A 13784-nucleotide genomic window follows, 5' to 3' on the forward strand; every position below is an offset into this window, starting at 1 on the left:
GACACTGAATGCACGTAAAAATAATTCATATCACAAAACCCATTTTTGCATATACAGTGTCTTATGATAACCTGGGTATATATATCATGAGCAAATTTTGCATGAGTAAACCACTCTCGTTCCCCTTACACCTGGCATATCAATTGTCTTAGACTCAACCCTAAGGGCCCGGCCAGACCAAGCGCGGTTAGCGGCGAGGTTAGCGGCAAGAGGTTATGTCGGCAAATTGAAACCTTAGGTATCTTATGTAGGTGGCCAGATAGGAGGCACGGGAAGCCTCGCGCCTCCTATCTGGCCACCTACATAAGATACCTTAGGTTGCAATTTGCCGCCATTACCTCTTGTCGCTAACCTCGCCGCTAGCCGCGCTTGGTCTGGCCGGGCCCTTAGAGTGATCTATTAATACTGCTTTATTAGTTGACTGCAATCCTCATTGGATGAGTGTTCAGTACAGGTACATTATAAATATCCTTTGACAGAGACTGCCACGTTCCAGTTTTTCTCCTAATGCCAAAAACAATTGGCATTATTTATAATTTTCCAAATAACAGATGATTTTACTTTACAAAAGTACAAAACTCTTGTGCATACCATCTTGGCTTTTGTTTGTCGAAAGGATTTAATTTTGAAGCTCAATCAGATCTTTCCTAGATATATACATAGTAGATACACGAGGAAAGGATCGAGAAAAAAACTGATGAAGATGATTATAATCATTACACAAAACTGCTAAAGCTATTTCATAAAACTGTAAAAGTTAACAAACAAAACCTCACAATGCCAACACTAAGTCATACCAAATCACACTAGAACACAAACCCAAACAGTACCCCAAACTCGGTTTTTGTATTACGACTGCATAAAGTTTAACCATCTTGCATTCCAGTCTGTCCACACACTGCGTTAATCCAGCTATGTCCCTCTCCTCCAAAATTAGATCATTTCTAATTTCCTGGATGGAAAACAACACACGTAAAGAAGCAAACTGTTGGATTATGATTCCAAAAGAGAAAAATATCCACTAGACATACTGTACAAATAAAAGTAGCATGACCAACTTTGATATCAGAATTAATATGAGCACAGTAATGGAGCACTTCACTAGGGCAAAAAATCAGTGTCAAATATAATTTATAGAACTAATTACATTAGCATGTACATGTACCTTATATGGTGATATTGTTCATTCTATCAACCCACGTATGTTTGTAACAATCTGTGTTTTTGTTCCAGAAGACTTCCATATTATTGTATGTCTTTGGTGCTGGATCATTATAGTTGAGGGCTTCACAAATTCTACAATAATGGAACACAGGCGCACCCAAATAGCCGTGCTCATTTACTACACGGTATCGCGAGCGCCAAGCATGGTACTCCATATATTTTGTGCTGTCCTTTGACAGGGACCTGTTAAATAGAAAAGAATAAAGTTAAAATGGTTTATGGGAATTGCAGACATAATTTATTGCCTAATATTGCATGGTATGACTATTTTTGACAAAAATACTGTACTATATACAGTACTACAAAAATAAAATTCAAACAGGTACACTTTTCTTGTCTCTTTACAAAATATCAGTACTTGGGCTGCAAAATACATGGATGAACTGATAAAAAGTACAATATATTAGCTGATAATAAAAAGGTACTATATATTAGCAGACTTAGGTCATTCTTGCAAGATAAATTACCCATAAGTACAGTACTAATATTCTTAAAATTACGTCGGTTTAAAACGCAAAACATTTTTCATACAAATCCATCAATTACATATACCGTACACCCGTATTTCCGACACTGAAAATCCAAGGTTCAAACATGAACTACTGGATAGGGATAACAAGTCCTCCTTATGACATGTTTTTATATCCTGATCTATAGTCTCAAAAATCAAAGAAGAATAAAAACATTTTCTTTCATTATAAACTATAAATCATATACATATGCCCTGAATCTATATTCAGGAAGGAGGTCAAGCTAGTGAATGCCCTCCATCAAGGAGAAACATTCCACAAGAAGCAGAGAGAACTTGAAGGACATAAAGTGAGCAGTGTAGTTCACAGTACTGTACAGCATATATTCTATATCTTTTACATAAAACTTTCTTCGAGAGACAAGCTCACAGTACTGTACAGCATATATTCTACATCTTCTACATAAAACTTTCTTCGAGAGAGAGATGAAATACTGCAAATCAGTGACACATTCCTCAGTTTCCCTATGACACACAGCTGAAGTCCAGAGCTTTATCAAGGTAAATTATAAATCCTACCACACAGTTCTGCTTCCAACTTCCACTGCAAAAATGTGGGGCTGAAACAGAAAAGTCCCCCAACACTATCATCACTGACCACAACTTGAAGAGATGCAGCTGTAACAACCCAGACTGGAAATGACTTGGACACCATCTTCTCAAGTGATACTGCACGTTCAATTAAGAATCACCGAGGTCTGGCTAGAGGACAAGTGCTGAAATACTATGGGATCACAGCCTACAATCTCATACAGGGTGATCATTCTCCATTCATACCTTTCTTTGGCACTAAAGTACACGGTAAAATCCCAGTCAATCCAGACTGCTTTGGCTGCTTCTTTGTGGACCAACCTTCTCACATCACAGGGCATAACAGTAAAAAACCATCAGATGTAGGGAAAATGGATCCTATACTGAATAAAGAGCTACAGTATCTCAGGTCAACATATCATGGCCAGCTGAATGTGTCTACTAGTTCCCAAAAAGAAATATTTAAAGACTATCACATCCATGGAGAAAGTCACAGTCCTAAGGAACAAGGAAGTTTGGATGTTATGGTGACAATTTTTTTTTTTTTATTGCTATAAGAGCTTCCTAGAATTTTGCAAAATCTTTGCAGGAGTTTACATGGCACCTCTGAACTAGATTTGGGTTGAAGAATATTTAAACCACAGGACAACTACTCTCCCTCAAAGTTGGTTCACTACTGAGCCACTGAAGCCTCCCTTGACCAAAAGGGGTGTTCCAGCTAAAAAGAAAATATCACTGCCCAGACTAAGGCCTAAGGCCTAAGATAAGGATGCAGGCTTGCATAACCATCAGTATCTCTGGGAATTTGGAGTCTATATCCTCAACTAACACTTGATCTTTGAAAGATTTGACCTGCATCCTTTAAGATGAACTCTTTGGCATCTTAAGTTTCTGAAGTCTTGGGTGTGGTCAGCAACTAGATGGAAGAGTTTTTTGGCAAAGGACGAGAGTCTGAAAGGGCAAGTCAGATGATCGGAAACAAGAAACTCTCTTTTTCATCTGAGAAAGGGGATCTATCACTGGAGGAATTAGATTTAATTGAAAGTTTACATGCCAACTTCAGCACAGTTAGTGAAATGGGACCTGTTCGAGAGCCAGGAAGAAACTCAGCTCCTGATGTGGAAAATTTTTTAACATTCCTGTAACAATTCCACTCATATAAAGTACAGTACTGTATAGTAATACATAACAATGATGATATATATAAGATAATTCTTTCTATAATAAACTACAAAGTTTACGAATACAGATCTAGTCTTAAGAGTGTTAAGGAAATATTTGTGCTTGTAATTGATAAAAACTATCCATTTCAAGATGAAACAGAATTGTACTGTACTAAGTGTCATGAACACGGAGCAAATATAAATGCACGGAAAGTTCATGCCTCGTAAAATGAACACCGGCAAATAATATAAATTCTTTAGGGACATGATCTCATGGCCTTGAATGCTGCATCTATAGAAATTTAAATTCAATACTGTATTCCATGGCTAGTCTTCTCAATATGTCCAGTGGAGATTGTGATCCCTCTGAAAAAGCTCGGAGGAAAATACCTGAGGAGAGGATGAGAGTAGCAACTCTGAAGGAAAAGGCGGGAGCTGGTTGACCTCATGGAGAGAAGAAGATTCCACGGCTAGTTTTCTCCTCTTAGAATGCCTTCATGATTAAGAGCTGTTACCCACCAAAAATTCTCTGTTAAAGCTGACAGTGAGATCATGTTCCTAAGAAATTTAAGTAATAACCTGGTAATATTCTTACAACCCCATACAATCTTTGCAGAGCTTCAACAATCATTCCCAATAAATTTAACACTATACAGTATTCCAAACTTCCCTAAAACTCTATCATAGTCGTCACCACTCACATAATGAGCAAATATAGGTTTCTTAAGGAGTGCTACTTACATACCCTTAGAGTGGTAACTGTAGATAACACTAAAGTAGAAAAGGTTTTTTGCAATGTCCATTCAGTTGTGTTGCTCCCTGTCTTTTACTGCTTAGTCATTACCAAAAGTGCCTCTTCCCATTTGACTCTCCAACTCTAGCTGTACCTTGCCTTAGTAGCCTCGTTACACTAATCATCAATGATACAGTGAAATGAAATGATGGCAACACCCGTAAAAGATCGAAGCCATACTGACATTCACTCTACACCAAATCTCATATAATGTAACAATTTAAAGTAGTTTTTTTTTTCATGATTCCTTCATTAATTTGTGTATGAGAAATAACACTTCAATTGCCATACTTACAAAAGATACTCTGCAAGATGCTTTGGAGACTGAAATTCATCTATGTGGATAAAAGATTTGGGTGGAAGAAGCTTCCGGTATCCTTCGACCTTCCCTCCCATAACGACCGGCACTGCTCCTTTTTGTATGGCATTCCACCAAGCCTGAAATCAAAACAAAGAAAATAAAACTGGAAAAGTTGATCATAGATAACATCAGTCCAATATATCCATAGACATATTTCTACCCTGATGAAAAGCATAAGGAAAACAAAAGAGAAGTTCAGCCTTCATCTTCGTGTGACTTATGTTCTTCATACAGTATTTTCAGCCACCTTACTTATGAGAAAAATCATCTTCTTCTTCTTCTTTGTCTACATCTTTTCCCACTTCTATGTGGGGTCGATGTTTTTGGTCAGCTTTCTCCATCTACCTCTGTCCCCCACCTCATCACCGGTTAATCCCTTTGATCGAAGGTCATCCTTGATACAGTCCACCCACCTTCGCTTTGGTCTCCCTTTCCTTCTCGTTCCCTGTACCTCCATTTCCATCACTCTCCTCCCAATATACAGCGTTAAAGTCTTCTTTAGTTTATTAGAAAAGTTTATACAAACTTTTAGTACATGCTTTGAGTGTGAGGTGTAGGTTAGGGCTTCGCTTAATAAATGAAGATATATGCTTTATGATTTGTGATTTTGTCGTAGTTCATAAAGCATAAATCTTCATTTATTAAGCAAAGCCCTAACCTACACCTCACACTCAAAGCATGTACTAAAAGTTTGTATAAACTTTTCTAATAAACTAAAGACTTTAATGCTGCATCATCCAGTGTCATCAATTCACTTTATCTCATTGTTTAGGTGCATTAACTTCACCTACAACAGTACCTGTATTGGACAGTGTAGGTCCCACGTACCTGGATTGGACAGTACAGGTCCCACGTACCTGGATTGGACAGTACAGGTCCCACGTACCTGGATTGGACAGTACAGGTCCCACGTACCTGGATTGGACAGTACAGGTCCCACGTACCTGGACTGGACAGTACAGGTCCCACGTACCTGGACTGGACAGTACAGGTCCCACGTACCTGGACTGGACAGTACAGGTCCCACGTACCTGGACTGGACAGTACAGGTCCCACGTACTGTACAGATCCCACATACCTGGATTGGACAGTACAGGTACCATGTACCTGGATTGGACAGTACAGATACTGTGTACCTTGACAGGACAGTACAGGTACCATGTACCTAGATTGGACAATATAGGTTCCATGTACTGTACAGTACAGTACCTGGATTGGACCCTACAGGTTCCATGAACAGTACAATATCTGGATTGAAAAGTACAGGTTCTATGTACCTGGATAAGGCAGTACAACTCCCATGTATTGGACAGTACAAGTGGCATGTACCAGGATTGGAAAGTACAGGTTCTAGTATGCATACAGAAATGTGAAATATCAAAATCCTATGCGCACAAAGCAAAATATGCTAATAATAATAATAGTTTTTAATATTTTTCCTTGATGCAGCCTAGGAAATTTTTTTCTGTACTCTAAACTAAACAACAAAATACCCAGTCAAGATTAATACTAAAATCAACTGTAAAATATTGTGAAACTATGAGTGAGATTGGCCATCATTTATCGTTCTTTCTAAGTTGCATACTGTTAAGAGTGATAAGATTTCAGTATCTTATTCTGTTTGTTATTCCTGTTAAAATTTTAAAGCACATATAAAAAACTGTATTACATTACTATGTGCCAATATATAAACCAACATTATTTGGAATTCGTTATGGAAGATTTCACTAATATACCCAAGAACTTGGAACCCTTTCATATACAGTATTTAAAGTGAAATAAATGTATGCATAAATAAATGAATTAGTGATGCATACATGTATACGGTAGTCATAAAATTTCAAAACCATTTTGGCTTATAGGATTGTAAAGAATTTAAGTCATGAGTTGGGGACTTGACTTAAGAGGGTTGTAAAGCATTTAAGTCATGAGTTGGGGACTTGACTTAAGAGGGTTGTAAAGCATTTAAGTCATGAGTTGGGGACTTGACCTAAGAGGATTGTAAAGCATTTAAGTCATGAGTTGGGGACTTGACCTAAGAGGGTTGTAAAGCATTTAAGTCATGAGTTGGGGACTTGACCTAAGAGGGTTGTAAAGCATTTAAGTCATGAGTTGGGGACTTGACCTAAGAGGGTTGTAAAGCATTTAAGTCATGAGTTGGGGACTTGACCTAAGAGGGTTGTAAAGCATTTAAGTCATGAGTTGGGGACTTGACTTAAGAGGGTTGTAAAGCATTTAAGTCATGAGTTGGGGACTTGACTTAAGAGGGTTGTAAAGCATTTAAGTCATGAGTTGGGGACTTGACTTAAGAGGGTTGTAAAGCATTTAAGTCATGAGTTGGGGACTTGACTTAAGAGGGTTGTAAAGCATTTAAGTCATGAGTTGGGGACTTGACTTAAGAGGGTTGTAAAGCATTTAAGTCATGAGTTGGGGACTTGACTTAAGAGGGTTGTAAAGCATTTAAGTCATGAGTTGGGGACTTGACTTAAGAGGGTTGTAAAGCATTTAAGTCATGAGTTGGGGACTTGACCTAAGAGGATTGTAAAGCATTTAAGTCATGAGTTGGGGACTTGACCTAAGAGGGTTGTAAAGCATTTAAGTCATGAGTTGGGGACTTGACCTAAGAGGGTTGTAAAGCATTTAAGTCATGAGTTGGGGACTTGACTTAAGAGGGTTGTAAAGCATTTAAGTCATGAGTTGGGGACTTGGTTAATTAAGCATACGGAGAATTCTACTGACACGAATAGTTGGGAGAGGTTTGTAGATTTAAAGTGGACAGGCATTCGAAGCACATTGACAATAAAAAATGAGTTAGATCAACCATAAGGGCATGGGTATGCATTCTTCACAAAGTACCTAGTGAAGTATCACTTTCATGAGTATGACTATTCAAAAATTCCCTTCTTCCTGTGATAACCTAAGGGTGCTGATTGTCTATATCCAGGTGAGGAATCACTTTCAAGTGTATGACTGGTTAAACATATCACTTCATACAGGATAATCTGATGGTACTGACTGTATTGTACTGTATTAGTATTTTTGAATGGCTAAGCAAAAGCAACAACTCTTCAGGTTTCGAAATGTACGAAGGAAAAGCAGCGCAAAAATCGACCTAAAATAATATTAGCCATCCTCAAAAGGTAATGTATCTGAGATGAAGAACAAGCTACAGTAGTCCCAGGCATGGATGATAGAATAGTCGGCCCTGTTCTAGTCTCCGACTCCTAATGCTGGGTACTTATACCAAAACCCTAATTAGCTTCAATCATGGAACTAGCAATTGAAATTCTTCCAAGACTATAGGTAGTAGGTTGGCCAGGGCACCAGCCACCCATTGTGATACTACCGCTAGAGAGTTATTGGGACCTTTGACCGGCCAGATATTACATTGGACCCCTCTCTCTGGTTACGGCTTATTTTTCCTTTGCCTACACATACACTGAATAGTCTGGCCTATTCTTTCCATCCACATCCTTGTCTGTCCTCATACTCCTGACAACACTGAGATTACCAAATAATTCACCTTCACTCAAGGGGTTAACTACTGCACTGTGGTTGTGCAGTGGATACTTTCCCTTTAGTAAGGGTAGATGAGACACTTTAGTTATGGTAAGCAGCTCTTCTAAGAGAAGGACACTCCAAAATCAAACCAGTGCACTCTAGTCTTGGGTAGTGGCATAGCCTCTGTACCATGGTCTTCCACTGTCTTTGGGTAGGGTTCTCTTGCTTGGGGGTACACTTGGGCATCCTTTTCTATCTTGTTTCTCTTCCTTTTGTAATTCTAAAGTTTTTAGTGTATATGTGAAAGATTTATTTTAAAGTTATTGTTCTTAAAATTCTATTGTAGTATATTTTCTTATTTCCTTTCATCACTGAGCTATTTTCACTGTTGGAGCGCTTGGGCTTATGGCATCATGCTTTTCCAACTAGGGTTGTAGCTTAGCAAGTAATAATAATAATAATAAAAATAATAATAATAATGATAATAATAATAATAATAATAATAATAATAATGATAATAATAATAATAATAATTATAATATTAAAAATTGTGGTGTTTACAGTACTTAAAATACTGTAGAGGATATACTGTACTTGGAATTCTTTATCTTAAATAGTTGGTATACTGTACTGTACTGTACTTTGAATTCCTTATAAAGCTAGGTAAGGGCAATAAAATGTGGTTGAAAAAAGACAAAGTGAGTTGGTACAATACAACACATGAACAAAATAAATAATATTGAATAATGACTAGTTATACTCAGTACAGTACTGTACTTTAATACAAAAATCAAATACTGTATAGAACTTTGGTAGCAATAAAACTATGTACCTTCTGACTATACAGTACTGTACTGTATATACCAGTAGTTTAATATCATGATACAAAAAAAGAAAACACACTAACCTTTTCAGTAATATATTCCCTGCAATTGGCATTTTCAAAGGCCAGGTAAAACTTGTAGCTATTCAGAGCATCACAGTCACGAGTAAAATGTCCGGGACATTTCAACGTCCCACAACGTCCGTAAACATCTAAGTCCATATACTTTTTCAATTCTTTCACGTAATCCCACCGTTTATTACCCCCTCCACAGTTAGACCCCATTATGGCCGTAAAATTCGACTTGATCTTGAAGTAATCGACTTTTTCGTACAAGGATGCCTCGTCATACGTCATTTCGAGTGTCCTCCCGTACGGGACGGGTACGTCGCTGTCCATTCTGTAACTCATGGACCAGTTGAAATAACCGTTATAGTGGGAAATATCTTTGTCTTTTGCCATCATGAATGTATAATAGGGACATTCATCAGTTAGCCAGATCCACCTCTGCTTGAAGTTGGTCCGGTTGGGGAAAGATGACGGGCCCTTGGTTCTGTGGAGGTGAATCAAGATGGCATCGGCTTTATCAGCAAGAGATGAATCATAAGTGATGTCACAGTTTTTTACTGAGCAGAAACGAAATGGGTCCAATTTCTCTGGCCCATATTCCTTAATTAAACGCCTCTCAATACTCGGACCAGTCAGCCAAGTCAGAATGGTAAAGTTTCTCTTCTGAGGTGTGCCAACATTTTCCTGTAAGAAATTTCTGCGACCCACAACGGACAAGCTCTTGATCTCCAAATGCGTCAAGTTACGCCAGTTGTGAATGCGAGATGAAGATACTCTCTGAATGGCAGGCAATTTACCATAACTTTCTTGTGCATCTTGAGTTCCAGTTTCTTCATCCTCAACATCCTTCCTGGCATGCAATTCTGGCTCGACAGAGTTCACTTCGTTCGCGGCATTGTCTTCCGCATGCGATTGCTTGGCATCTCTGTCACTCCCATCGCCATCTAAAACTTCTTTAGCTGAATTTTCTTCTTCTTGTACACCTAGGCTGAGTTCCTCTTTAACCTTGGGTGGAAGGACTTGTTGGCTGCTTCCAAAGGACCTGGCAGTATTTATTTTTGCATGAGGGAAGGCTGCTGGCTCCTCGTCACTTCTGATATAATCGCTTTGGGTTTTGGAAAGAAGGGTGTTGATGCTGATATAGATTACAAAAGCTATGATGAAATAAGGAAGCCGCCTAGATCGAGTCATCCGCCAAACGTAGGTCACTCTACTTGTTAAGAATCTCCACCTGGAAAAAATAATGTACTTTAGTCATTTCATTCTAGTTACTAACCATTACAGTACAGGTAAATTGTATTCATTTAATGCATGCTTAACTCCCGATATAAGATTGAAAGTAGTTAGCTTTATTTATCATTGAAAAATTTCTGTTTTGGCTTTATATCATAACATCACTCATTCTTCTTATTTTTGCATAAATAAAAACATGATCAATCATACTCAAAATTTGACGATACTGATAACCTTGTTGAACCACCTAAATGTCCCAGTAGCCTAAAGTTGTTAAAAGCTAGGTATTGTTTATAAGCTATCTTTATTGTTATTTACAATTACAGTGTGGCAATATAAATACATGACTCAAATCTTTTCAACCATTGCTGAAATGCTGTTCTGTCTAAATATTACAGTGTTATATTTCTAATATGTAATTTCATACAATATATAAACATATTTATCGGTAATCAATAATTGCAGCCATTCAAAGCACTGCAGCATCTCAAATTCACCTTACAGTATATTCAGTATCTTATCTATTCTTAAAGTTAATAAACTTGACCCAAAGTCCTTGAATTTGTGGTATGATCACCTACATAATTTCCACACAAGCTATCGTTCCTTCTCTCTTTATCTTAATACCTTAATTGGTTTTGCTCTATATTAGCGGTGCTATGGACCCAAACCTGGGATCTACTGTTGCACCTCTATGCTCCACTAGCCTTGTATCCGAGGGCCCTTTCCAAGATTGCACCTCCATGCTCCACTAGCCTTGCATCTGGGGGCCCTTTCCAAGATTGCACCTCTATGCTCCACTAGCCTTGCATCTGGGGGCCCTTTCCAAGATTGCACCTCCATGCTCCACTAGCCTTGCACCCGGGGGCCCTTTCCAAGATTGCACCTCCATGCTCCACTAGCCTTGCATCCGGGGGCCCTTTCCAAGATTGCACCTCCATGCTCCACTAGCCTTGCATCCGGGGGCCCTTTCCAAGATTGCACCTCCATGCTCCACTAGCCTTGCATCCGGGGGCCCTTTCCAAGATTGCACCTCCATGCTCCACTAGCCTTGCATCCGGGGGCCCTTTCCAAGATTGCACCTCTATGCTCCACTAGCCTTGCATCTGGGGGCCCTTTCCAAGATTGCACCTCCATGCTCCACTAGCCTTGCATCTGGGGGCCCTTTCCAAGATTGCACCTCCATGCTCCACTAGCCTTGCACCCGGGGGCCCTTTCCAAGATTGCACCTCCATGCTCCACTAGCCTTGCATCCGGGGGCCCTTTCCAAGATTGCACCTCCATGCTCCACTAGACTTGCATCTGGGGGCCCTTTCCAAGATTGCACCTCCATGCTCCACTAGCCTTGCATCCCAGGGCCCTTTCCAAGATTGCACCTCCATGCTCCACTAGCCTTGCATCCCAGGGCCCTTTCCAAGACAGCACCTCTACGCTCCGCTAGCCTTGCATCCGAGGGCCATTTCCAAGATAGCCACCGTTCCCTTGATGACAGCAATCTGCACCTCCTTTATGCTTGGGCAACTTGGTATAGCATGAAGGCACTGTCTCGGGTTTTTTCTTCCCAGGTCCTATTAATCCCATTTCTTTGTTTCAATGTAATTTTCAGGTCATTCTTTAGTTTTTTAGTTTTTTTTTATTTCCTGTCTCTTAGCTCTATTTAGGTCAAAATCACTGGGTACTGTCACAGCTATAATCTCAGTATGAAACCTTATCTGACATTAGAAGCTAGTAAGAGGATCCTGGCATTTGGTACCTGCCGCATATGTGATGCGTGTTTTAAAATATGGCTTCTGAAATGACACATACATCCTCTCATTTACCTTTGCAATTAACTGCAAGTTACATTTTTTATCAATTACTGCATTATGTACACATCACTATAGACGTTGCTGATCTTATGTTTTATTTGTTCTCTTATCTTTTCGTTATCGCACAGTCAACGCTGGTATTTATTATAGTATTCCTTGAGTCATCAATGACTCTATCAGTAAAATTTACAATCAGGTCCATCACACATGTATTCCTAGTATCAACTATTGCAATACTTCTAAGTGTATCAACCTCCTCACTTTGTTTACAAAGATCCTTCTTGAAGCTCGTGCAAGACAATTGCAAAATTCTTTTCATTAACTACTGCTAGAGTCATTGGGTCCTTTGACGGACCAGACAGTACTAGGCTACAATGGATCCTTCCCTCCGGTTATGCTTCATTTTCCCTTTGCCTACACATACACCGAATAGTATGGCCTATTCTTTCCACATTCTCCTCTGTCCTCATACACCTAACATGGCTGAGATTCTCAAAGAATTCCTCTTCGTCCAAGGGGTTAACTACTGTACTGTAATTATTCAGTGGCCACTTTCCTCTTGGTAAGGGTAGAAAAGACTCTTTAGCTGTGGTAAGCAGCTTTTCTAGGAGGACACTCCAAAATCAAACCATTGTTCTCTGGTCTTGGGTAGTGCCATAGCCTCTGTACCACGGTTTTTCGGAGTTCTCTTGCTTGAGGGTACACTTGGGCACACTATTCTATCTTATTTCTCCTCCTTTTGTTTTTTTAAGTTTTATAGTTTATATATGGAAGATTTTTTTTAATGTTGTTACTGTTCTTGAAATATGTTATTTTAATAGTTAATTATTTCTCTTGTAATTTCCTTTCCTCACTGGGCTATTTTCCCTGTTGGAGCCCTAGGGCTTATAGCATCCTGCTCTTCCTACTAGGGTTGTAGCTTAGCAAGTAATAATAATAATAATAATAATAATAATAATAATAATAATAATAATAATAACAACAACAACTATACCGGTGTAAGTTTCATTTTCTATCTTCATCCATTTTATTCATGAGGTTATCAATTCTTGAATTAATATACGACAAATTTGTTCCCAAAATGCTCTGATTATAGGATAGCGAACCCTGGCAAATATTGCTACGTCATCAGCTGCCTCCACCCGTAAATTGCTCAGCTCAGCCATTCTAGTTTCTAGCTCAGCGATTTCTGCCTCGCGTTCAGCAATATCTAGGATGCCAGATAACTCATAATCAGTCAATCAACCAATCAATCAATCAACCAACCAATCAATCAATCAGCAATGTCTATTTAGCTGTTCACGGCGTCAATGACCTTCGATGTCAGGATGCCAGAGAACTTCAAATCAATCAATCAATCAATCAACCAATCAATCAATCAATCAGCAATGCCTATTTAGCTATTCACGGCGTCAATGACCTTCGATGTCAGGATGCCAGAGAACTTCAAATCAATCAATCAATCAATCAACCAATCAACCAATCAATCAGCAATGCCTATTTAGCTATTCACGGCGTCAATGACCTTCGATGTCAGGATACCAGAGAACTTCAAATCAATCAATCAATCAATCAATCAATCAACCAATCAACCAATCAATCAGCAATGCCTATTTAGCTATTCACGGCGTCAATGACCTTCGATGTCAGGATGCCAGAGAACTTCAAATCAATCAATCAATCAACCAATCAATCAATCAATCAGCAATGCCTATTTAGCTGTTCACGGCGTCAATGACCTTCGATGTC

General features: G+C 39.0%; 1 protein-coding gene across 2 annotated transcripts; it reads right to left on the reverse strand.

Annotated features, from left to right (window-relative positions):
- Positions 1 to 354: 354 nt before the first annotated feature.
- On the reverse strand, positions 355 to 10251 carry LOC137653724 (4-galactosyl-N-acetylglucosaminide 3-alpha-L-fucosyltransferase FUT5-like). 2 transcript variants are annotated; one of them, XM_068387331.1, is made up of 4 exons: positions 9010 to 10251; positions 4536 to 4678; positions 1166 to 1407; positions 356 to 952 (listed from the first exon to the last, which is right to left on the reverse strand). In XM_068387331.1, the coding sequence occupies exons 1-3, from the start codon at positions 10183 to 10185 to the stop codon at positions 1167 to 1169; spliced, it is 1560 nt and encodes a 519-aa protein (XP_068243432.1). In that variant the 5' UTR covers positions 10186 to 10251; the 3' UTR covers positions 356 to 952; position 1166. The 2 variants fall into 2 exon arrangements, with proteins under 2 accessions (XP_068243431.1, XP_068243432.1); XM_068387330.1 differs by having other exon boundaries at positions 355 to 1407.
- Positions 10252 to 13784: the final 3533 nt, after the last annotated feature.

This window comes from Palaemon carinicauda, chromosome 14, assembly GCF_036898095.1.
Source record: "Palaemon carinicauda isolate YSFRI2023 chromosome 14, ASM3689809v2, whole genome shotgun sequence".
NCBI classification, from domain to species: domain Eukaryota; kingdom Metazoa; phylum Arthropoda; class Malacostraca; order Decapoda; family Palaemonidae; genus Palaemon; species Palaemon carinicauda.

Excerpts from the sequence above, each read along its gene's own strand:
- LOC137653724 (XM_068387330.1), bottom strand. The coding sequence starts at position 10,185 with ATGACTCGATCTAGGCGGCTTCCTTATTTCATCATAGCTTTTGTAATC. Across the intron at positions 4,679-9,009 it reads GGGAATATATTACTGAAAAG|GCTTGGTGGAATGCCATACA; the intron begins GTTAGTGTGTTT and ends TTTTGATTTCAG. Across the intron at positions 1,408-4,535 it reads CATCTTGCAGAGTATCTTTT|GTCCCTGTCAAAGGACAGCA; the intron begins GTAAGTATGGCA and ends TCTATTTAACAG.